We start from the raw sequence: 26,528 nt of genomic DNA, 5'->3' as shown, positions 1-26,528 counted from the left end.
ACTGTGTCTATCCTGAAAACCGCTGAATTACACACTTTAAACAGGTGGATTTCATGGGATGCAGTTACAGTTCAACAAAGCTATTTTAAACCAGTAACAACAAAACAAAACACTAAACAGTGCACGCACCAGATGATTCAGCCTGTGAGCCTCACAAGTCCCAGGACTAGATGAGAAGACTATATTTTTTTTTAGAGGATCTCAAAATGTCAAGATCTATACATTTTTATTTTGTACCATTTCCTCCTGAAATACTCCAATATTCTATCAGGATGATAAAAGCCTGGCTGCCAGTACTCTGGGTCAAGCAATAAGAAAGAGCTAGATGTGAGGTGGGAATTCACTGTTCAGTGTGTAGCTTTATTTAATCTTTATTCTCTAAAGGGGCTGAACAAATAACTGAAAGTCTGGAGACAGCCAGAATAGTTGAGGATATACGGGGTACAAATATATTTTCCAACTTCTTCCCACTGGACGCCTTTTGTGGCTGTTATGGCTTGTGTCTAGATGTCCCCCAACCTAGGAGGCTGGATCTAACACATGTGACACTGGGATTGATTCACAGCACAATGTTAGGATTAAGGATATGAGTGCCACCCGCCCTAAGTAGCCTGGATAAGTTATAAGGAATAAGAACAACTGTGGCCAACCCTTGTTGCTCTGCTATCTTCTGCCCACCCTAAGTTGTTTCTCCTCTGTGATGACTGTCTGCCCTATCACCCTGCTGTGGAGCCAGTCAATTATGAACTGAAACCGCTACAAACTGTGAACTAAATAAAAAACCTTTTCCCCCTTAATGGATGTGAAGTATTTTGTCTCAGTAATAAGAAAAATAAGACAGTTGCTTATTTTATAGTACCTACATCCCATTCTGCAACCCTAATTCGTTGATATTTCTTGATATAATGAGCCCCTTAAATATACAAACTGAACATTGCCTTCATCTGGGGACACTGTCCTCTATTGTATATTTGAATTCCTCTGGTTATTAAGCTTCATATTATAGAGGTACTATGTTTAACTTTCCTTTATCTCTTCTCTATATCATCCTTTCTCTATTGTTTCCTCCCCAACCACCTATTCTTCCTTTTCATTAGCTCAAACCTTTCCTCCATGCTAAAATTTGATTTTCTAACTTATCTATGTTTCTAGTCTATAATACCTAACAGTGTGGTTTGAATTCTCAATTTATCTCACTAATTCTGCAATCAACTTTCCTCCTCATTTTCATTTTTATTTTATTGAGCTTATAACTTTAATAATATTCACTACAGTAAACTGCATGAAGTCTTTTGGTTTTGGTTTCAACAGCACTTTTTTCCAGATTGACTGTCATCTGCATACACCCTCATCCATGTTTTAAGGTTGCTGTGCCATTTCGATTCATCTTGCTCACACTTCAGGCTGGCTAGACTATTTCCTCAGATATGATGAATGAATTTTCTGTAAAGCTGTCTTCCCATCTTAAGTGGTACCACTTTCTATCTTGGAGAAGTACTTTGAGGACTGAATGTTATTTTCCATAGTTTTTGCCAACATGAGGCAGAGGGAAAGAATGGGAGGAGATAGGCGGGCCAAGGTAAATGCTATCTCTGCAATTCAATCAGTAACATTCAGCTGAAATTTAATAAATGGTGGTTTCACCAATCAACCTTTAACAATTCATGGCCAAGGTTTTGAATCCTATTAGAAGCCAAATGAAGCTTTTGCGCCACACAGTCTTCCTCTTGGCAAAGCCTCAGCCAGAAACAGCCTGGGTAGATTAATGAAAAGCAGAAGTGTGGTGGTGTATGCCTGTGACTTCAGCACTCAGAAGCTTGAGGTAGGAGGATCCTGGGTTAGAGGCTGGCCTGGGCTACACAGTGAGACCAGGTCTCAAAAAACAAAACAAACAAACAAGTAAACAAGCCCGAGGATGAGTCAGGGAGCCAGTACTCTGCTGGTAGGATACTTATCTAAGGGTTTACACATTCTTCTAGGAAGAACTTTAGTTTGATAGCATCTATCAATTTCTTTTAATCTAGGAATTCTACTCCAGGAATCTAGCTGACAGAAATTCTTGCACAGATATACAAAATTAAATGACACGAAGATGTTCATAATATTTTCTATAAACATTAAAATCTCACTCCCTCCTCGTCTAAGAATAAGAACTAGGAGGATCCCTAAGCATCACCACATCCTATCTGTATCTGGAAGTGTGCAACATGTTATTTGACATAATCCGTTTTACTAGTGTTCAAACAGTAACAGCGGAGATTTTATGTTAAAGATATATCAACTAAGTATACTATTTTAAAGGAGGGAGATTATATACACATAGATGGATAAAGATGCTTGTAATAAATTACTGGAAAAAAGAAAGTTATAAAGTATCAACTAGTTTAATCATTGTTTCAAATTGATATATATATTACCTGCATAGGCAAAATTAGAATATAAACAATTTGTTTACAAGCACTAACTCTTTAATAGGAATGTTAAAAATTTTAGCCTTCCATGTTTTATTTAAATTTTAATGACATGGAAACCTTTATATATTTTTATTACATATAGTAAAAATACATATGTACACACATACATGTATTCTTTTGCAATAAAGAAATGATCACGATACAAAGAAATGAAGCAGGTGAATTCTATTAAATTATTTAATTTCTTGTAGTACTGACATTGGTTTATTCCTATGGATTTCCATAATAAAGTCCTCTAAATTCTACAGTTACTGGCTCATCTCATTATAGTTATGTAACATATATATAGGCTAAAAACAGAGTAAATGGCCTGCTGCTCTACTGTGAATAAACTTAAATAACTAAAATAATACTATAGAGCAATCTTTATGACAATGAGGTCCAAGCACCTATCCAAATTATTTGACTCCCCTAAAATTGAAATAGGCCATTCTGAGTGATCCTGTATGCCAGACTCTGTATCAGGTACCTTCAGATGAACACCTAAGCTCATTGGAGCTTAGGTCAGCTCCTATGAAAACAGTGTTTATATAAATGGATTTGATCTTTCCATCTAAAAGAGACACTGTACAACTCCTCCTAGTGGCTAAAGATATTTTACATAGTTCCAATATAAAAATTTCACTTCTCTACAGAAGAATATTAAAATCAATGTCTTTTTGCTATTGAGTTTTTGTGACCACACTGAGGCTAAACCAACTCTCTTATTTATTTGGGGGCTTTGTTTTGTTCTGAGAGGGCCTCAATACGCTGGCCTAGTACTTCCTAGGGAGCCCTCTAGCTCGGCCTGCTGTGCAGACACCCATCACTGTGGCCGGCTCTAAATTCCTGTTGTGATATATGAGTCAGCCTTTGATCACCTGTATTTTTCAATATGAAATTTATTCCATTACAAAATGACCAAAAAAGATTTATTGCCTTTGTCTACAAAAAAGACCTTTTCACCTTGGCAAAAATCACCATAGAATCATGTTTAGTTCCATTCAGGAAACAGTTCAGTTCACCAAAAGTGATCAGGGTCTAACTCAAACATTCAATAAAAGCATAAAAAAACTGATAAATCCAAAAACAAACTTCGATGAAAAACGTAGGTCCACAGTTGTTACTTTCCTTTATTGAAAAGTCTATAAATGGAAAAAAAAGTCAAAATGATTATAATACCAAGGCAACAAACTGAATTAAGCTAGTATGACTTAGATATACCCCATAAAAAGTATACCAATAAAAAGTTGGAATAATATTTTAAGAAACCAAATGACTTTTCTACTTTCCAGTTTCTTTATAGGAGCATTCTTTTGTTTTCTTAGAATGTTTACATTTTCTTCAAAGAAAACTCTCATAAAAATAGTGTTGCTTAATTGTGTATTAAATCTCAAAAAATTTTAGAATTGAACCTTTTCCTACAAGGTTCGCAAGCACAAAGATTTTGTGTTTTCAGTCTCCATATATTTATCAATTGTTCAATATTAATTTTGCTACAAATGTGAAAATACATTAAAAATGAATATATAAGGTCATCGTACTGAAAAATAGTATGAAACATTTTTATTGATTCAGTACTGAGATATCATACTAATTCAAAATTGGCCTGCTCACACTGAATATCCAAGTCATATTTCAATATGGTAATGCTAAAAGGACCAGACTTTAAATTTTTAAAAAACAAAAGATTACCATGTTTTATACTTAAATGTAGGATGACTAATAACATTTAAATCTCTAAAATTTCCAATCAATACTTTAAGGTATTTTAAATACTTAGAACTATAAAAATTTCAGATTAGAACTTTTAATTTCTGTTCTAAATTATTAAGAAAAAGCATGTATTATTAATTTGTTTTGTACAGCTTCCTCAAGTAATAATGGAATTCTCTGAAGTTAAAGTTCTCACACTCACTGCATATAGAGACGATTAACTGGTTTTCATAGATGTTTCACATTTCATTGCAGAACCATCAGATCAAATGAACATTTACAAAGGCCAACTTTATGGTTAAATAAATTCTTCTATCAGTTTAGTTATTTTCTAGGTCACTCAAAAATTGACATGCTTTCTATACTAAACTTCATGTGATAAAATACTAAGGAGGACCTGGACTCTCACTAATGTAGGGGAGAGGCAGGAAGATGTAAGATGTCTTCTCATGACAAAAGTTCAGACAAACGTCATGCTAAATGAACTGAAAAAGACATCACTCCTTTGGTTGTCTGTGCACTGTATTCCAGGGAGAAATACAGGGAGGAAGTGCTCAGCAACTACTGTCAGGATGGGAAGTGTAACTTATAAAGATGCTTCCTGACATTTATTAATTCTCTTGATAAACATTCTTGAGCAGCTACTATGTATTGACTTCGCTCATTATCTTATTCAGTTGTGACAACAGCCCTGCAAAATATATGTTAGTTTTATTCTAATTATATTACACATGAAGATCTATAAGTAGGCTAAGATCACTTGGCCACTGAGAAGCGTCACTGTCAATTATTGGATTCTTCAGTATGGTATGTCACATGATCTAGATCAGTGATGGCAAGTCTCCAAACTGCAACCCAAAACCCACTTATTTATTGCCAAGTTCTAACAATGCAATTAAACCCAAATATTGAGATTTTAGTGTATAAAAAGCAATCCATCTATTAGCACCTTTTCAGGTCACTAAAAAACAAATAACATGCATACCATAGGTTCGCCACCACTGATCTAACATTCAAGTCCCAGCTGTACTGGTTATTGGTTGTCGCCTGTCAGCTTTCCATTGTCTTCATGTAGAAAATGGTGAAAATAGGAGCATTTCACTTGATTACTCTGAGCAATGTCATAAAAGTCATGAAAATGCTTCAAAGGTTACTGAATTATTTCTGTATTATCACTATTTCATGTCATGTCCACTGTAATATTAACAAAGTGTTTTGTATCACAAGTTGATTATTAGGATTGTCCTCCAGCAATTGAACTGTTCTCAGTATGGCATTAGTTGTACAAGGTTAATTTCTGCAATTTTCTGAAGTTTAAGCAGCATCAGAGAAATCTAGTTCCTTCTCCTCCTGCAGAACATAAGATTGAACCTTGGGAGTGCTGAGCTACATTTTCATCTCTTTGGTAGTCCAAGCTGACAAACCTTTGGATTTGGGTTCAACTCAAACCCTTTTGCTTCAGGACCCTAAGCAGGTGGGAATACAGACATATATCTCCATGCCTGGCCTCTCAGCTTAATATTGACTTATATTTTAGTATCAAGTAGAACATTAAATATTAAAAAAACCTAACACTGTAATTTTCATTTTGATGAGAAAGATACATTGACATGTTTCCAATTTCAAGAGGATCCAGTGGAAAAGTCTCCATATCTTTTCTTTTAGTTTCTCAGATGTCCTTCCCAGAGACAAACAAGTTGTATCTTTTTCTCTCTCTCTCTTTTTTTTTTTTTGGTCTTTTTCATTTTTATCGGTACCAGGGATCGAACTCATGACTGCACACTTGCAAGGCAGGCGCTTATGCTGCTGAGCTAAATCCCCAGCCCCATTCTAGCCTTTTCTTATTATCTTTCCAGAGATACACTAATATATCCCTTCCCCCACTTATTTTCTACATACATAGCAGCACCCTATATACATTTTTAAATCTTTTCTTTTTTTTTTTTTTTGTCTTTTTCGTTTTTATCGGTACCAGGGATCGAACTCACGACTGCCTGCTTACAAGGCAGGCGCTTATGCCACTGAGCTAAATCCCCAGCCCCTAAATCTTGCTTTTTTCTATTTTACATAGAATAAATGTGTGTGTGTGTGTGTGTTGACAGCTGCACAGTATTTCATGTGGATTAAACATAACTTGACCAAATTCCTTTCTAAAGGACATTTAGGTTTTCAGTGATGAAATGAATACTAATCTATAGCTACTGAGTAAAACTCTAGAAGTAGAATTGTGGGCTGTACGTCTGTAATATTGACAGTGCTTCCTAACTGCTCTTCCTACAGTTCGAACCAACTTACCCTTCATAGTCTGAACATGCCCTTTGTTTCTTTCTTCTCACACCCTTCATGCTGTTAGTACTATTAAAGCTTCCTGACCTCTGTTGATCTGTTAGCTAGAAAACAAGATTTTCCTTCCCATAACTTTTAGTTTTACTCCTGTCACAGACCTTGAGAAGGGATATAGTACTAATAGGTATGAAAACAAGATGACAATAAATCTGAGAAGATTCAAAGGCAACTTCTATAATAAACAAACAAAAACACACTCTCCTCCACTCCCAGGACAAAGTAAGATATAATTCAGTCTAAAATGCACGAAGAGTTAAAACGGGCCCAGAAAAACGCATACATGTTAAATGTATGATGTTATCCTGAGAAAGTAGGATAAGTTTCTCTTTGTTTCCCTTGAGTTTTATCTTTTACCTTTTTAAAATTTGAATGACTACTACAATTGAGTAGTCATATGCAGAAGAATGAAGGTGGACCCTTATCTCAAAAATCAGGAATTTTTACATATATAGTCAGCCTTACCATAATGCTTATTTTGAAGTTTCATATTTGTTCCAATTTCATATATACAGGAGCAATATGAGCAATTTCACCTATGTGAAACACTAATTGTAAATTCCAAAAATTGCACCCAGCTATAACATAAGGCCCTGGAATACAGAAAACATATAGTGTACCCCTCAAACATCTAACATAGTCATAATGTGTGGCACAGGCATAACATATAGGTCAATGGAAAAGAACTGAGAGTCCACAAATAAAACCATTGGTTTAAAATCGACTGATTTCTGACAAAGGTACCAAGACGATTCAATGAGGAAAACAACCACAACTGGTATTAGAACAGTTGAGTAGTCATATGCCAAAGGATGAAGGTGGATCCTTACTTCAAAACATTTACAGTAACTCACAGAAAATGAATCAAAGACCTGAAGGTAAGAGCTAAACTTACAAACTTCTTAGAAGAAAACAGAAATAACTTTCATGATCTTGGATTTAGTAATGAATTTCTAAATGCAGAGCAACAAAAGAAAAAAATAAATAAATTGGATTTCAAAATTAAAACATTTTGTTTTAAAGGTCACTACCAAGAAAGTGAAAAGATAACCTATAGAGTGAAAGAAAATATTTGCAAACCATGGGTCTGATAAAAGAGCTATAGCTAACATATAAGCACTCCTATAACGCAATAATAAAAAGAAATAGCCCAATTAAAAATAAGCAAAAAAATTAAAAAAAAGCAAAAAAGAGAGACATTTCTCCAATGCAAATGTACGATGCCAATAAATACATAAAAGATTGTGGACATTAGTCAGCAGGGAAATACTAATAAAAAACATGATGAGATGAAATTTCACACCCAGGAAGACAGTGAAAACCCAAAAATTAGATTAAAAGCATTGTTAAAGATGTAGAGGAAGCAGAATTCTCCAGATGTTATAGCAATGGTGCAGCCACCCTGGATTAAACACGGAGTTACCATATGACCCACCCTAGAACTATTCCCAAAAGAAATAAAAATATATGTCTAAACAGAGACCTGCACATAAATGTTTATAGCAACTTACTCATAAGAACAGAAAGGTAAAGTCCAAATGTCCTCCAACTGATAAATGGATAAGTAAAATATGGCACAAAATGGAATGTTATTCAGTCATAAAAAGAACATACACTATAACATGAATGAGCCTTGAAAACATTACAATAAGTGAAAGAAATCAGTCATAAAGCCGATACGTTGTATGATTCCAAATATATGCAATGTCCAGGATAGGTAACCCCATAGCAACTTGAGAGTTGGAGGGGAAAGTAGATAAGGAAGTGATACCCTAAACGAGTGGTGGTAAACGTATGGCAAGGGTGTTATTTGCTTTTCTTTGAAGACAAAAGAGGTGAATGTATGAGATGTTTTTCCTAAGCCCAGTATTTAGGTTTAATTGTGATGTTGGCACTTTACAATGAATAAGTGAGTTTTAAGTTGCAGTATGGGCACTCATCTCTAAAACGTTTGCCATTACTGACCTAAAGGATACAGCTTTTCTTTTTGAAGTGATGAAAATTCTAAAATCCTAAAATTTAACTCTGGTGATGTCTGTAAATATACTAAAAACCATTACATTGTACACTTTAAATAAGTGATGTGAATAGTATGTCAATTACATTCAGCACTGGTGGAGTTTTTAAAACACAGCCAGTAGGGGGCGGGGGTTTAGTTCAGCAGGCATAAGTGCCTGCTTGACAAACACAAGGTTGTGAGTTTGATCCCGGACACCAAAAAATAAAAAAATAAAAAATAAAATAAATTACAAAAACACAGCCAGCACTCCGGAGGCTAAAGCAGGAGGACTACAAGTCCTAATCGCACTTGGAATACTTAGTGAAACCTTGTCTCAAAATAACAAGGTGTAGGGATGTGTCAGTGTGAAACCTTGTCTCTGCATTCAATCCCCAGTACCAAAACAACAAAAACAGTCAGCCGACACGCTGTCCAATTCTGGGCTTAAGTAATTCTCTAGCTCAGCCTCCCGAGCATCTGGGACTACAGGCATGCATCACCTGGCTTCAATATACCTGGCTTCAATACTTCTTTTAAAAAATACCTCCCAGCTACCCCAGTTTACCAAATATCATGAGCCATATCTATTCATATCTGATGTAAACTTTTGATCAGATTTTCAACAACCATCCTTCAAAACTGCAACATAACTCACAAGAGACAACACTTTCCAGGTCTACTTCCAAAAGCAAACTTCAAGTCTTTTCATAGGAAAAAAAAAAAAGCCATATTTAGTAATATTTATATATGCTTCAAACAAATAGCGTGTAAAACCATGCTACCTTTTTTTGTCGGTGATTCTGGGGGTTGAACCTAAGCCTCACGTATGGTAGGAAAAACTCCACCACTGATCTACACCTCCAGCCCTTTTATTTTGAAATAGGTCTTGCTAAGTTGACCAGTCCAGCTTGAAACTGGCAATCCTACTGCCTCAGCCTCTGGAGCAACCAGGATTATAGGAAAAAGTCAGTAGTTTTTGGAATCAAGCTACCCTGCAGGACCCTCTACTATCCTTGGACCTATTTGTTTCTTTCCAGATGCCACGTGTAAGTTTTTATGATTTCATTTATTTCCAGCACATCCATTTCAATCGTCTCTTTTCTAACCCGAGTCTATTGTAGATTACTCCCCTTTCTAGTTCTACTCTTCACTGATCCCCGACTCCTCTTAGTTCCTGTAGCACAGATTGTTAGATTCCTACAATTTTAATCTCACACTATTTGTTCATTTCCTTGTTATTCCTTAAACATACAAGCTCTTCAGGGGAAAAAAAAATGTTCCTAATATCTTAGAGTACACAGCTTAGCATAATGTAGAACACAAAACATTCAACAAGATTTACTGCTGGGTGATGAAAAGGACAAAATTATGACCACTAAATTATTTTCTGGTTTTCTGAGTTAGTATTCAACCATTTCTGCTATATATTTCATTGCAAAGCCTCTGAAGAAACTAGTTTTAACTTGGTTATGCTGAAAATATATAGCTGCTAAGAAATAAAATCTGGTAAAACTTGCACTCTAATATCTCACCATAACAAAGGCTAAATAAGAAATTATTGTTGGGCATATGTTCGATCCCTGGTACCAAAAAAGAAATTATTATTTTTGCATAAAACATTATGGACAAAATAATGTCCATAGATTATGGACAAAATGGATGTAAGCAGTTTTATTTGTAGCACTTTATCATGCCAAATTATACCAGTTGTTTTCAAAGCTTTATTTTGGTAGCAGAACCTTTTTCTCTTTTTCAAATAAAAGGCTAAGTAAAATTTTATCACCCAGAAAAAAGCAGAGCTAATTTTGCTAACATAGAGGAAGCAGCCCGTACACTCTGTCTGTGTAAGTCCCGTCAAGCTGTCCATTCTTGCTCCCCTTCATCAGAGACACTAACCCCTTCTGATATGTTTGAGAACAAATGACTAATATCAATAAAATATAAAATTAAAACTTACCCATTTTTACTGAAAACTCTTAGCCATGCTTTGAGGTTTGGTCCTAACAAACATAAACAAGGTACAGTAGTAAAAGTGGACAAAATAACTGCAAATAAAAATGTTTCCAACACCAACCTAGAAAGAAAACACTTTATTAATTTTTAAAAACATATTAAAGCTACATGCACATTCTTTAATATATTTTGTTCTACTTTACTTTGAAAGGTTATACGCATCCCACAAAAGTGATTATAATTTTACTACTGAAATTCAAGTTTTAAATACAAATCTAGTAAATATCTATTGATTGATTTCAGAAATGTTGACAACCCTAAAGTACTAAGACTTCCACTGCAAGAAACCTAATCCTAACTAATTTTTTTTAATGGTCTCTAGAACTTTCTCTAAAGCCAGCGGTTCAACTTTTAACTTATTTTAGAACTACCTAGAGGGGCTAAATAGAAGTTTGGAAGGCTCTACCTCTAGCATTTCTGGTTGAGGTCTGAGAATTTGCATTTAATAAAATGTTGATGCTGTCAGGGCAGTGGTACATGCCTAAAATCTCAGTTATTCAGAAAGCTCAGACAGCAGGATCGTAAGTTAGCCAAGACAACACAGTTAAACCTTGTTAAAAGAAAGAAAGAGAAAGAAAGGAAGTTGATGCTGAAAACTTTTTCACTGTGAGGACCATTTTTTCATTCATTCTATTCTTAAGATGGATTGGATAGAACTATTATTTCCCACAACAAAGGCCTTGTCCTTTCTGTCTAGAAAAGACTAACCTGTTGGCTTAATATATGTATATACAATTATACACAAATATACATATCTAACTGTATGTAAGTGCATGCTCTGTGTGTGTGTGTGTGTGTGTGTGTGTGTGTATATATATATATATATATATATATATATATATATACTTCACTCCTTTTACCATGACCATTATAATAGTTAATAATATGCTAAATTATAATAGTTTCCCATGCTATAATAAGCAATTACATAAGAAATATACCTGGGGCCAGGGATATAGCTTCCTGGCAAGCATGAGGTCGTCAGTTCAATTCCCAACACACACACGCATGCACACACATACCCATACTACAAGGATTCACTTTCTTTTTTTTTTTTTTTTTTTGTCTTTTTCATTTTTATTGGTACCAGGGATCGAACTCACGACTGCCTGCTTGCAAGGCAGGTGCTTATGCCGCTGAGCTAAACCCCCAGCCCCAAGGATTCACTTTCTACTAACTTGAAATTGGTCAGTTTTTTAAAAAGTGTTAAGTCAAATTTTACCTATAAACATCTTAATTAACTATTTGAATACAGGGCTCTACAGACTTTCTTTAGGATCACATTTACTTCAGAATCACATTTACAAAGAATCATATGTTATTTATAACAGACTCACATATATCATGATAGTAAGCTCTCTCTGAGGTTCTAAAGTTACACATTGATTAACATAGTATAGTTTTGTCATCTTCCCTTCCTCTTCCCAGCATACAGCTGGGTGGCAGAAGGCGAGAAGCATTTAATAAATTAAATTATTCTACTGGAGTTTTTTTTGAAAGAATAACAGTGCTAAAGGAGAGTGATGACATTTCTATCCTACTCTGATGCATTAAACCCAGCACTGCTTTTCCATAATTGCCAAAAAGTTAGCAGTTTATTTAGTAAATGAGTATTTTAAAGTATAAAGTAAAAATTTCAAACTTACTCAATTAATGGTGCTCCATATAGAACAAAAATCACATGAAAGATGAAACAAGACACAAGAAAGTAGATACAGCATTTCAAAAATCTGGTTACCTGAAAGAAAAATCATTTGAAGACTGAAGAGAATGCCTGAAGGACAATACATTCTTCTACTTTATCTACAAATACAACCTATTCCCATATGTATTAAACAGTAGACTGTTCTCTGTTGGGGAGCCTCAAGTCAAATCACAGGGCTTATACACAGTCACACACAGCTCTCACTGTATCTGTAAAAAATCCTGAAAGGCAAATATCACCCACAGCTGTGTTCTACTGACATAAGCCACATGAGAATGAAAGAAAACTTCCATTCTATATGTACTGAGTCATTTCATTAACCAGTATTTATGAAATATTTATTACAAACAGAGTATTAAGATACAAAAAAGTCTTATCATGTAATGATAAAAAATGTCTGCAGAAAATAAAGGATTTTTTTAAATTTTTAAACTCCTAGAAAACTGCACTGGAAAAGTAAAATCTCAAAAATTTTCCAGATCACATTCAAGTTATTTATGTGGACCATATGAAAAAAAAGACCTGAATACTAGTAAGTTCATGGGGGACTTAGTAAATTTGGGTCTTAAGATAAAATTATAGGGGCTGGGGATTTAGCTCAGCGGCATAAGCGCCTGCCTTGCAAGCAGGCAGTTGTAAGTTCGATCCCTGGTACCGATAAAAACGAAAAAAGACAAAAAAAAAAAAAGATAAAATTATAAAACATATACTAAGCTTAAAAGCACAAAGCAGTAGCAGAGAGCTTATACACAGTATGAAATGTGAGGACTTTTAAATTTAAAATAATAGTCATGTATTACAGTACAGTGAATACTCCATAAAACTGATTCTAATAGCTGAAAAGTTTTAACTACTAAGTCAGGAAGGCCATGTTTAAAATAGGTTACCACAGTGATTAATTTTTCAGTTTCTGAAAAATTCAAACTATCTATCAGAAGTGTAAAAAATAAATTAAAATAAATGTCTTCCAAAATAACGTTTAAAGATAGATGGTCACATGTATTTATCTTCAATAATGACACAAAACAATGATTTTACAGGCTTATAGTACTATGCTATCCATGCAAAGAGTCATAATTGCATAATTAATGCATGGCAAGGATCAATCAAACACTGTGGGCCACCTCACAGCAAGTAACAGGCTATTGATTTGAAAAAAAGTCACATACCCCTTACATACTATAAATAACCTGGGGACTTGACTAATAGCTATTCTTTCGTTAAAAGAAACACTACCTGCACCCAAAAACTGGTTATTAAGAAGTAATCCTTACCTTATGTGACAATGAACTTCTTTTAGAAGATGCATTTGGCTTTGATACTAAATATAATACAAGGTTGATTGCAGTTACAAAAAGAGAACAGACGCACAACCAAGTCAAGTGTGTGTCCAACACTGAGAAATTCTCCACGAAGAATGATGGAATAAGGACACTTAGAATCACTGAAAATATGCAGAGAAAATGAGCATACAGGAGTGTCTTGATATCAGTTTCTTTCATGGTGTTTTTGAGGTTGGCTGTCTAAAGAAAAACAAAGAAAATAAAAGCACAGCACATAACAGTGACTTTCCGATTGTCCTTAAGTACTTAAATGTATAAAAATAAGCATCAACTAAAGTCTATTTTCTATAGTAAATGCATATTTCAAAAACATTCTGTTACATTAGAGTGTGGTACAAATATCTCTCAGAACCTAAAAAGGAAAATATTACTAATTTCTTAAATAGTTCTAACTAGTTTCTGCAAAAAGGTTAAGCTTTAGGAATAATTAAGTAGTTCGTTTTACTTTTTTTGGTCAAAATCACGAAGTGGAAATCAACTGCATGGCTTACAAACGGTCTGCCTAGTTGGAAACATAACCGATGCATTCTAGATGCACCGTGAGTATATCTTGGCTAAACTGTTGGTGTTTTTTCTTTCTTTCTTTCTTTTTTTTTTTTTGTCTTTTTTTGAGACAGGGTCTCGCTATGCAGTTCAGGCTGGCCTTGAGCTCACTTTGTAGCCCAGGCTGGTCTCGAACTCACAACGATCCTCCCACCTCAGCCTCCCGAGTGAGCCATCACACCCGGCTTGTTTTTTATTCTTAACATCAGTTTACATTCTCCACAAAATACCAAACACACACTTAACAATCAAATGGTGATAAGGGCAATAGACATTACGCAAAAATACGGGTTTCCAGTGTTCCAGAATTACCAAAATGAGATCGTCTGTTACAGGTACTAAATTCTAATCAAAAGTAGAACATCAATGGAAGGAGGAAAAAAACTGTCAATTACACATATTTAAATTACCTAACAGCGAACTTATACATTGTATTGACTAATGTTAAGTAATGACTTTATTAAAGTAATGGTTAATAGGCTGCACTGTGGTGCGACAGTACACACACAACCGGGGGAGGCACTGAGTCAAAGAAGAAAGAGTGAATCTACGCGCTGTCCCAACAACCTTCATTTAATTCACACTCTCATTTTTCAAAGGCAAATATTTTACCGATAAGGAAACAGGAGGAACAAGTTGGGAGACACACCCAAGGCCCCACGTGCGAAATGCTTTCAAAGTCTAGCCTCTTTAATCAAAAGATAGACTCCAAGGTCGGGAAGAGAACGGATGTAAAAAGGGACGAAGGGAAAGTTTCTCACAGATTCTGCACTCCCCATTTCAGGTCGAGTAGGGAAGTCTAGATCCATTCTCGCAAGAGAATGACAGGTGCAGTCATCACACAGAAACCTAACAGTAAGTTAGCGGCGCCCAAACTCAAAGTCTTGCTGCACAAAGCAAGTGAAGTGTGCGCGTCGGTCCTCAAGGGCAGAGAGCCACCGTCACCCGACGGCGTCGCGACCGGAGCTGGGCCAGGTCCACAGGCCCAGGAGCGGGAATCCGCCTTCGCGAGGCTGCAGACTCTAGACCCACTCGAGGTTGCTCGGGAACCCAACCACAGGCTCAGCTGGAGGACGGCGCGGAGATCAGCGGAGGGACACAACCCAAGAGCACACGTTTTGGAGCAAAGGGAAACTGGGAGTTAAGACAGCGAAACTCGGGTTCCAGGGAGGCTTCTTCAGGGCAGCCCCTGGGGTCACGCCCGAGGAGGGACGCTCCAGCGGCCGGGGTACTCGCGCATGCTGGAGAGCGCAGGCAACCGTCACTCCGGCCGTCGGTGGGCTGGCGTGCACCCACCGGAGGCGAGCCAGGTGCTAGGGGTTTCCAGTGAGGCTTACCTAACACTCCCGCCCGCCGCTGGGAAGGAGGAGTTACAGACTCCCACCATCAGGTGCGATGGGCTGCCTTGGCTTGAGCGCAGGCGCAGGCTCTGGGGCGGGGACCGACAGCCTCTCAGCCAATCACAGAAGGGGGAGGGCGGGCCTATAAAGCAGTCCTGCCCACCCGCCCGCGTTCATTCCTCCCGCAGCTTTCCAGGTGTGAGATAGGCGGGAACGGAAGACTCCGAGGCCGGAAGTGGGCTGACGTAGCCGGAAGGGGCGCTTTGGTCGCCTGGTGTGTTGATGTTTTCAAGCTGCCGGAGCTTCTGCGGCGGAGAGAACAGTCGGTGTAAGGATGGTGTGCGAAAAATGTGAGTTAAGACACCGTTTCTGTGGGAGGAGGCTGGGACTACTTAACTAGATCTTCTTGGGAACTTGGCCCTTTCTGGCTTTCCTTCAGGTCTCTGATTACAGCCTTTGTCCTCCCACCCTGTCCTATGGTCATTCTTGCCCCGCCCCAGTGACTATATAGATCTGTGTATTTTGTGTTCAGAATGGTCTCCGTTCTGTACCTCGTGTTCTGTTTTCTTGGCCTCCCCTAACTACAGACCTCAATTACAGCAGCCTCTTAACTTTCCCTCATTCAAATGAATTCTCGAAGTCATTTTGTTACCATCTAAAGTTGTCAGATACAAAGTTAATAGAAAATCTGGACGCTCACTTGAATTTTTCAGCACCATACGTAGTCCCATGCAATATATGAGGCTAGACTTCGTTTGCCCTTCCTTATTACTGTATAAATGCCTCGTCCTATGCAATGTTTAGTACATACTTGACTAAAAACGGTATTGGTTTCTGAAGTTTAAATTTAGGTGAGCATCCTGTATTTTAACTGGCAACGCTAAACCACCATCCCATCCAGTGGCTTGTAAGCTCCGGGCATGAATACCTTGAGCACTGGGGACAGGAGTGTGGGAAAAGGTCTTTTCTCCCTACAGTTAGCACCCAGTAAGTCAGTGCAAACTCGAAATTTCTAGAAAGTGTTTAATTTTTTAAACCTCACCAGCTATTTATATTATTTAAAACAGCTTTCATATCCCCAAGTCTTTTTCCTCCAGCTAAACATATCAGACTCTTCTGTAACAAGGTTTCAACTTCTCTTATCCTATTGTCTAGTGAACGTGATCCACTGGGACACAGACACCCATAAGTTCAATCAGAATTCTTATGTTAGGTAAAAGAAAGTGCATGAACAAACTACTTACTTTTTCTTGGCCTCTATTTTCTCATCTGAAAAAAATGAGAATAATACATAATTCGTGAAATTTTGTGGAGTTTAAATTAATTTAATGCAGATAATGTGTGGTATAAAAGTGCCTTAGTGTGTACTCAAAAACTGGTTATTTCTGTCTTATCCTTCCCCAATATTTGACCTTTGGGCTTAAACTCTACTCCATTATGTGTGGGGAAAAGTGCAACCAAAACCTCCCTCTTTATAGGCTATATGCCGTATACCATAGTCGTCCTATGTCAAGCTTTAAAAAAAACTAATGAAATAATTCATACCCCATATAATTCAGTTAAAAAGTACAGTTCAGCCAGGCGTGGTGGCACACTCCTGTAATCCCAGCACTTGGGAGGCTGAGGCAGGAAGATCATTGCAAGTTCGAGACCACCCTAGGCTAATAAAGTGAGCTCAAAGCCAGCCTGAACTGCATAGTGAGACCTTGTCTCAAAAAGACAAAAAAGAAAGAAAAGTACAATTTAGTGGTTTTGAAGTATTCACACGTGTTGTGCAACCCTGACCACAATCAATTTTAGAACATTTTCATCACTCAAAAGACACTGTATGCTTTTTTCATTGACACTCCTTAACTCTGCTCTATCCTTAAGCAGTTATTTTGGATTGTGTGTGTTTCTTTTTTTTTAAATTTTATTTAAAAGGAAAAAGAGAAAAAACAAAACAAAACAAAGCAGTGTAAGGGTACAAGTAATACAGAACTACAAAAAAAAACTAAGAAATCACCAGTTAATAGATTACATATTATCATCTTAGAGATAGTTGTTCAAATCACAGTATCAAAGCATACAAAGTGGACACTCAAACAGTGAGACTGCAAACAGTTGTGTTCAATGATCCAACCAAAAACATTTATATGGTCAGCTATTTAACACCCCTAAACACTCTTGCTGTTGTATCATTTAGAACTCTTTTTTTTTCCCTCTCTTTTTTACAACAAAATTTACACATTTTGGGTTTTATTACTCCTTAGTTCTTATTACTTTTTGGGGGGGGGAATAAAGTCAAATATGGCAAAACAAAGCTGTCAGTCAAAACCAAGGATAGACATAGCACATGATGTAAAACAGAGTACAAGGTTATCAACAATGGTTATCAACAATGTCTCTTGTTTCCTTAAAAAGAATTGTCTATCTCATTATATATTATAAAGTTGAACAAAACAGTAGAGAACAAGACCAATAAAACTTAAGCATTGTAAACATTACAGGACTTCCAAAGGAGACAATAGTCAAACCAGAATGGGCATCTTAGTGAATCTTAATTGCCTTCAAAGTAGTTGCCTATACCCTCAAACTTGATACTATCATACAGAATGGAACAGAGTCTAATCAGTCAAAACAAGATAGTGGGAGTATTACAGGACTTCAAAACAAGTTAATAGGAAATCAAAAAAGTTACTATTATATACCCTGCTAATTTTTAAAATTTTTCCCCTTAATTAAAAAAACATAAAAAATAACTAAATAATTTTTTAATGAATAAGGCAGAGATCGAGATAAAACAGGACATAACAATGTAACAATACAGGTCAAAGCATGACTGTTTCAGCAACCTAGTGCTTCACCACCAAATAACCCGACTTAATAGTAGTTAACCATAGTGTCTGTCTTTTTCCTTGAAATATTTGAATAAAACTTCATATACTATAGCTTCAAGTATTTCCATATCAAGAAGCCCAGAATAAAGCCTTTCTAATTAATGAGTGAAAACTTTATAAGGCTTCAAGGCCACAATAGGGGAATCATGATTACCACATATTTTTATATATTTGAATCATTACTTACATTAGGGAAACTTTGGTATTCATACATGCGAGATTGATTTATTTCACTTACGAGTATGGTCTCAAGCTGCGCCCATTTATTGATAAATATCTCGGATTGTGTGTGTTTCATTAAATGTACTTTAAATGTCTTTAGATTACAAATCTGCCGTGGTGTCTTTTAGGTTATTTAGTTCTTACATGTTTAAATTTGTAGCAGTCTTTTTTTTTTTTTTTAACAATTCTGTGCATTTTAACTTTAGAAGGCTAAGGGAAAGTCCCAGTGTACATAAAAATTTAGAGTACCCAAGATCCAGTATGATAATTGGTTCTGGAATATGATGTGTGTCATTAGTGGTTATTCCGTCTTCTACCTTTTACTGCTTTGTTCTTCTGAAAACCTAACCTTTATTTTTAATTTCCAATCTGTCATCTCTTTGTATTCACCCTATAAATAAGCCGAAATGTCTCAAGCATAATGCTGTCTGGGGCCACGACCTTAGTTCTCCCTTTCCCTGCATCATAAATTGCTTTAAAGATTTGGTTGTGTTTGTCACTTCCAAAAGTTCACCAGTGATCTCCTAATCACCAAGATCAGGGACTTTTCTTTTGGTTTTACTTTTTTCCTCTGAAGCTGTTTAACTATCTTGGAAGTGCTTGACTTCAGCACATCCGTACCAGTCACTTCCCTAAAGCATGTGCACACAGATTGGGTCATGCACAACTCCACCTTCTTCACATATCTAAGTTCCACCTATGGAACCCATTATGCAATCCTTTTAGAGAAATCAACGAACTTACATGTAATCTCCCTAAAATCTTTTTCTGGTTAACAATTATTTTTCTCTATACTTTGTATAGTGGTTTATATTATTATAGATGCTTAGTAAATGTTTATGAACAGCTTTATCAAATTTGTTTCAAGTATTAATGGTGAAAGCCTATTGTAAATCATCTTATTTTACAAATTGTACTGAAAGTTAACTATTGTGCCACTGTCTCACTTAATTTTCTGTCAATGCTGAGACAAAATACCCAACACTCAAAATTAAGGAAGGAAAGGTTTATTTAGCTCACAGTTTGTGGAGGTTTCAGTGCATAATCAGCTGGCTCCAAGGCAGGGCGGCACGGCACTGGACAATACTTCAGGCAGCAGCCAGCAAAAGCAGTCAGAGCAAAAGGAGGACAGAGCAAGCCTTGTTTCCTCCTTATATTGTACAGAGGCCCCTCCCCCAGCAGGGCAGGTATAGCACTCACAAAATCTCCTTGCCCTCCTCTTGCACAGAAAAAGGATATTTACAAAGCAAGAACCTTGGCATCCTGCTGAGTCTCTGAAACTTCTAAGCTTTTCAAGTTGACACAATGTAATAACCATAACAGCCACATTTGATATTTTGAGTCTCAGTTCACTGGCCCCTGCCCCAGCCTTAAGAAGCTTCTACTGCATTGTGACTGCTGATACCATTGTGAAGCTCAAGTATGAAATAATATATTTATTAACAAATAGTATTTACCTTTTTGCTGTCTTATTATAACAGGTGAAAAGAAACTTGGTACTGTTATTACTCCGGACACATGGAAAGATGGTGCAAGAAATACCACAGGTATTTTTTATTTTAGTAAATAGAAATTGAATTAGACACTTAGAATACTGTTTTAGCTTTTACATTTTTTGTAAAATGCATTGTTATGTGTTCAGTGTATTTCAGGTATTAAATACTAAAAAATATTGGATCCTCCAATAGTTTAATGTATTCTGCTTAGTTCTGTCATTTACATGTGTGGGTCCCTAACATAGTAGACACGAGGTAACAGAATTAATGGTTTTTAAGTGATGGTTGCGTCTTGACTTAGAGCTTAGTAATCTAATGTTTCCTCCTCACCTGATTTTTATGTTTTTAAATGAATCTAAACTGTTCTTACCTTCATTAACATTAAATACATAGAGAATTCTATGTTTTCAAAAGAAAGGAAAAGAATTACTTTCTATAAAGTATGCCACCAAGGTAAAGGTGTCTAGATTTGACAGTAGAGAAAAAATGGACCCATTCCTAAAGTATTAATTTGAATCTGAGAAATAAAGTTATTGCATTTTATAAAAATTATCATTTCCTTAATAATTGTTTTAAGTAATATCTCAATAACTTTGCTACTAAATGAAGATTTTAAAAATTTAGATATAAGGTATTCTATTGGTCAGCAATCAAGGTATGACCTTTAAGTAATTGCTAGATAGTAGATGTTACGTGTTAAACACAGAAGTAACTCACTAATATGTGTGTGTGTGTGTGTGTGTGTGTGTGTGTGTGTGTGTGTGTTTTGATATAGAAAGTGGTGGAAGAAAACTGAATGAAAATAAAGCCTTGACTTCAAAAAAAGCAAGGTAGGTATGAGCATCCGTTAGAACAATAGTAAATTCCCAGTGCTTTTTAAATATTTAAGGCTACTGTAAATCATTCTGTTGTGATAAAACACAGATTCAAGTGGTTCCGAGCACACGGAGGGAAGCTGCCTGTAACAACTTGCTGATTCACTCTGTTGTTCACTCTATCAACATATGAACATATTAATACTAAGTTTTTATATGATTTTTACCAGAAACCATGACTTTTATTTTACCTGTTTCTTAGTTATTCTACAAATCAGAGGCAGCAGAGAAATGTGAAAAGATCATACATAACATAAGTTTCAGAATCAGATTTAAATTGGAATCTAGATTCTGTCACTGTGAAGCCTAATTACTTTAAGCAAGTCAAACTGGTTTCTTAATCTTTGTGAACTTAATTTTTTCAGCAGAATGAGCAGTAAAAATGTCTCCTGTTCTAAAAGCAATTTTTGATGTCATGCTATCCTGTCTTAAGAATTGCATGAACCCCTCTAGCTCCCACCAATTTCCTTCTTTTCAGAAGTTAGGTAAAGCTTCAGCCAGACATTTTTTCAGTGTCCTTAAGTTCCATTCTCTCCTTCAGCCTCTCAAGTCATGCTTACAGCCCAGAAATGCTCTCGTTAGGATCATGAGTGACCTTTAAAAGTGATGGCCACATCTTTATTGCTCCTTCACCTCTTAGAAGCTAAGCCTTGTTGGCGGGCCTCTGTTCTCTCAGAGCCTTCCCACTGTCCCGGTTTCCTCCCAGCTCTGGGCATCCCTTCCCCGTCCAGTGGCTCAGGTCTCAGGCCTCCATTTTTATTTTCTATTTATAAATGCTCCTGAAGTATCTCTAGTTCATTGGCTTTAAATTGAAAGAACATGTTAGTAACCTCCAAGTATATAACACTGATCTGACTTCTCTGAGCTCTAAGCCTGTATCTGTTTGCTTACCTAACTTGTCATGTTTGATGTCTGAATGCAGCACCTTTTGACCTTCAGTCTTCTCATTAGAGTAAGTGGCACCGCCGTCCAGTCCAGTGACTCAAGGCTCGAAGCTACTAACTCTTCTCTTTCTCCCACTTCCCATATTCATCAGCAGTTTCTTTGAAGCTACCTTGGAAGTCTAATACGTACACCTGCTTCTGTCCATTTCGTTCTTATCACCTTGCTGTAAACCACCATTATTTCTTAGTTTATACAGAAACAATTTCTAGCCATTTCCTGCTTTTCCTCGTTTGTTATCTCATAGCAACCAGAATGGTATTTTTAAAAGGTTTTGTAGTTTCTTTTCTTCAAACCATGCAGTGGAGCTGGAACTGTATCTCTCTTGCCCAGAAGGAAAAGAATTACTTTCTTATAATCAAAATCTATGACAACAAGGTAAAGCTCTTGCCCCAGAGCATACCAGGCTTAGATTCAATCTCCAGCATCAGGAAAAACGTAAGTCAAACTAAAACCCTCCAAGGATTTTCTTTTTCCCATAGAATAGTCTAAGCCACAAGGCCTTCCATGAAGAACCTCTCCTTTCTGACGTACTGTACCACACTGTCTTCATTCATTGTGTACTGTCCTCATTAGAGGTGTGCAGCCCACTCCGGACTAAGAAGATTTGTGCTGACTGGCCCCTCCTACGGTGCTCCCTCAACATCACCTCTTCAAATAACAGTCCCTCACCAACATGAGAGCAAATCTTTTCTCTTTCCCCTTATCTCCATATTCTGTTTGAATTTTCTGTATAACACTTACTGTTATCTGCAAAAACTTTGCATTTTTATTAGGCTGTCCGTCCCCTCATGTATTGTCTATCTCTTCCTACTAGCCTATCAGTTTGGGGAGGTTAGGGACTTCACTAATATATTCATATTTGATGTTTAGAACAGTAACTGGCAGACTAGGCACTCAGATATTTGCTAAATGAATAAATACCTGTATGTGATATCATTTTGAGGATTATAAATAATAAAGTTTTTACTATATACAGTGCCTAGTACATAGTAGGTACTTAATAATGGATATAAAACAGCATGATATGTTATGGACTGACTGACTGATGTCTTCAAGCACCACTCAGTTTTATTAACTAAGTTATTATTTGTGAACAGATTGTACATTTTTAAGAACTTGCAATGTCTTTATGTTCCTAAACTTACTATGATATTATTTAAAAGTAGCCATTATTTTTGGATTTTCTAACTATCTCACTTTGGAAAGTATACTTCTATAATTCAATACATTCCATATATGTATTGAATCTACAATACATTATTTATGAGACACATTGTTAAGAAAAAAAAATTTTGCCAGTTAGTTGACTTTAGAGATTAAATTTTACATCTTGAATGATAAAATATGATTTTAAGAAAAAAGGAATCTTCAGACATACAGGCTCAAATAAACTTAGCTTATCAAAAAGGATAGTCTCTGTCTCCTGTTGTGGGGAACAAAGTGGAATTCTTTGGGTTTGGTCAAGTTAATCTTTGAAAATGAGCTGTTTCCTGTACCCTAAGAGAGGACAGCAACCCTTTGGAGTCTGTGAGAATATCACGAAGCTCCTTTTGTGGTTAGGGAAACACTTTTTGGAGGGGGGATCGGGAGGGAACTCACAAGCTTGCACTGCCCAGGAGGCGCTTCACTGCTGAGCTAGATCCCTGGCCCTCTAGGGGAGCAGTTTTAAATCAGAGTGTTACTACCAAGTCAGAGAGAAATCGTTCTTCTAAAGTTATTTGTCGTTCCAGTCACTACATGATGACATTTTTGGTTTAGAAACCCCTTTAGCCAAAAGGACTGTGCCAGTCCATTGAAAATGGCAGTTAAAAAGCCGGCAACCATTATAAGGTGCACACATCTTGCTTTGTTTTAAACTACGTAGTTGTGGATAGATTCAACCATCATTTGATATTGAGACACGAGATCTTTTTAGTGTGTCTACTGATGAGAGTTTTATGTCCTTTTCCTCATGTAATTTATAACCAGGCTGTATTTGTAATCTTTAGAGTGAAGCAAAAACTGACCATTGTAAAGTATGGAGTGCTTGGTTTTCCTCCTAGCTTTCAGCACTGTTCTTAGCCACACCTATCCAATCGCTTTGTTAATGGCTCACACCTACCTAGTCATCCTAAAGCAGTCACTTTCTGTGGACTCAGTCACCCTTTGCACTCATATTTCATCAGTTTTCCTAATATTTATATCACACAGTAACAAATGCAAGTGACACACGCAGGTTGGGGAATAAATACAGCTGACACTGCATAAGTAGAGCGCTCATAAGAAACAGCAAAGGCGTGTATGGTGTGGTGGACAGCAGCCAGCCCGCGAGAGCTGCCTGTCCACTGTGGAACTCAGAGGGAAGGGTGCGCACGGCTTAACTATAGGTGTCGCATACGTGGGCTTAAGAGCTTTCATTATAGTGTGCATTCTTCTTTCCTACAAATAATTTTCCAGATTCGATCCCTATGGAAAGAATAAATTCTCCACTTGCAGAATTTGTAAAAGTTCTGTGCACCAGCCGGGTTCTCATTACTGCCAGGGCTGTGCCTACAAAAAAGGTAAGTTTCTTTTAATGCCATTTTTCTACTGCTCGGTAACCTAACTTATTTGTTGCTGATTTAGATAACAGAAAAGTAATAGCCTTTCATAAAACTTGCTAGTATCATAAAACACTCTTTTTTCAAAATAGAACTTAAAACATGTTCATAATAAAAGTATATTTTTCTTTTTCTCATTTCTGATACTGTTTGATGAAACTTTTAAGTATCAGGATTGACATAAATAATCCAAACGTTTAATTCTAGATTTTGATTGTTTACATGTTTTCTTTTTTCAGGCATCTGTGCGATGTGTGGAAAAAAGGTTTTGGATACCAAAAACTACAAGCAAACGTCTGTCTAGATGTACTGATAAAGTTTCTGGCTTGTGTAATTTTACTTTCTGCTTTGAATTTTCAAGGCAAAATGTAGATGTTTAACTTGCAGAGTAATCTGTTTCAAGACAGGTGATTAAATTTAAAACAGGGCAATTGATCCTCATTCTTTCTTTCCTTTTTTTTTGAGACAGGGTCTTGCTACGTAGCTCAGGCTGGCCTTGAACTCACAGTGATACTCCTGCCTCAGCATCCCAAGTGCTACAAGCATTCCTCCTTTGCTCTTATGCTCTCAAAAGTTTTTCTTTTTCTTTTTCTTTTTTTTTTTTTTTTTTTTGACACAGGGTCTCACTATGCAGTTCAGGCTGGCCTTGAACTCACAGCAATCCTCCTGCCTCAGCCTCCCAACCGTTGAGATTACAGGCATGCACCTCCATGCCTAGCTCTCAGAAAATTCTGAATAACTACTCTTATTTTAAGTGGTTATTTTCCTTACAAGCATTTTATTGAAATAGAATAAAATGAATGAAATTTAATAAAAAGCATTCTAAGTTTTCTGTGTACTTTTAACATTTATATTATTCTTATCCCCTTCATTTACTTTCTTTGTAGATATTGAAAGAATGAGGAAATTGTTGATATTTTGTTGTGAACTGGGTATGTGGACTTAGGCTTCTTCCCTCGGATTCCCTTATTGGAGGACTAGTTCTTTGAATCAGCAGTCCCTTAGCTGCAGTTTCCTAGGATTGATGCTTAAGGCTGTCTCAGTGAATGGTCCCCTAGTAATTAGTCCAGGCCTAAATCAAAGACAAGTTGGATTTGTGATTTATTATAAATTTGTTTTGAAGCCAAAGTGGCAGTTCCTTTCCTTCATGTGTAAACAAGAACATGTATCCAGATAAATACACTGAATTTCAGAAAACGTATTTGAATTTAGATTGTCATGAAAGCCATGAGACCAACATTCAGCCATGCTCATGTGTAACAAAAAAGGGATCCTGTCTTTGAGAAATCTCTTTGAAATAGACAACTAACCTTTTTTTGGTACCTCCTCCCCATCCCTCAAGGAAATAAATAGAACAAAGCAAATGTATTGATTTTTTTTTTTTTAAACATGATGTAGACCGTAAAGGGACTACTCTGAGGTTTCAAATGAGAATTTTTCTTGTGCTACCTTCATAGTTAAAGACTTCTAAAACTTCTAACCTACTGTAGAAAACCGAAAATGCAGACTCTTTATTTCTAACTGCCGTATGTATGAATATGTGATACTATAAGATACATAGACTACAATGGATAATGGATAATAACGCGGTATAGATTTTACATTTTTATTGTTTTAAAATTGCTGTAATAGTTAGATTTTAACTGTACAATTTATCTACAAGGTTTTTCATATAGTGTTTCTAGGGTATATTATTATTTATGCCTATCTAGAAAGATTGCAAGGATAATGCAAAATATAATAAATAATATCTTTGAGGACAAAAGTATCGTCCCCTGCTTTTATTAATTTGAGGTGTTTAACTAAAATCATAACACAAGGAACTCAAAATAGGGCCTGTTAAGAAGACCCAGAGCCAATAAAAATTGGATTGGTTGACTTTGGGAAAGTACATTTCCTAGGGATCAGCTGGGACTGGATTTGCACATCTGACCTTTTACATGTGAACCTCAAGAAGCTTCCTTCCATGAGTGAGTTTTCTGGAAATATAAGTGTTTGCAGTCTTCATGTTTTCTAAGTAATAATATGACTGATAAATTGCGTAGAAGTTGCTACTAGGATGAGAAGGAAAATCCCC

At 36.4% G+C, this 26,528-nt stretch overlaps 2 protein-coding genes across 4 annotated transcripts in view; one reads left to right on the top strand and one right to left on the bottom strand.

Moving 5' to 3' along the window:
• The window catches only part of Pigf (phosphatidylinositol glycan anchor biosynthesis class F), a 31,077-nt gene extending 15,442 nt beyond the window's left edge, over nucleotides 1–15,635 (bottom strand). Inside the window, exons 1-4 of one of the 3 annotated variants that reach the window (XM_003473067.5) lie at nucleotides 15,453–15,635; nucleotides 13,504–13,752; nucleotides 12,171–12,262; nucleotides 10,469–10,585 (exon numbers count right to left, since the gene is read on the bottom strand). In XM_003473067.5, the coding sequence (XP_003473115.1) occupies nucleotides 10,469–10,585; nucleotides 12,171–12,262; nucleotides 13,504–13,731 (437 nt within the window). In that variant the 5' untranslated portion in view covers nucleotides 13,732–13,752; nucleotides 15,453–15,635. The other 2 variants (XM_013155780.3, XM_063229085.1) reach the window with 2 other exon arrangements.
• A 22-nt stretch (nucleotides 15,636–15,657) lies between these two features.
• Cript (CXXC repeat containing interactor of PDZ3 domain) lies at nucleotides 15,658–26,216 on the top strand. The gene is made up of 5 exons (XM_003473068.5): nucleotides 15,658–15,805; nucleotides 20,038–20,103; nucleotides 20,828–20,882; nucleotides 24,309–24,412; nucleotides 24,691–26,216. The coding sequence occupies exons 1-5, from the start codon at nucleotides 15,790–15,792 to the stop codon at nucleotides 24,753–24,755; spliced, it is 306 nt and encodes a 101-aa protein (XP_003473116.1). The 5' UTR covers nucleotides 15,658–15,789; the 3' UTR covers nucleotides 24,756–26,216.
• The last annotated feature ends 312 nt before the right edge of the window (nucleotides 26,217–26,528 follow it).

This window comes from Cavia porcellus, unplaced genomic scaffold (assembly GCF_034190915.1).
Source record: "Cavia porcellus strain 051 isolate PalLab524CR breed Dunkin Hartley unplaced genomic scaffold, mCavPor4.1 scaffold_1, whole genome shotgun sequence".
Taxonomy (NCBI): domain Eukaryota; kingdom Metazoa; phylum Chordata; class Mammalia; order Rodentia; family Caviidae; genus Cavia; species Cavia porcellus.
The sequence above is the reverse complement of the archived record's forward strand: the minus strand, read 5'-3'. Positions and strand labels throughout refer to the sequence as shown.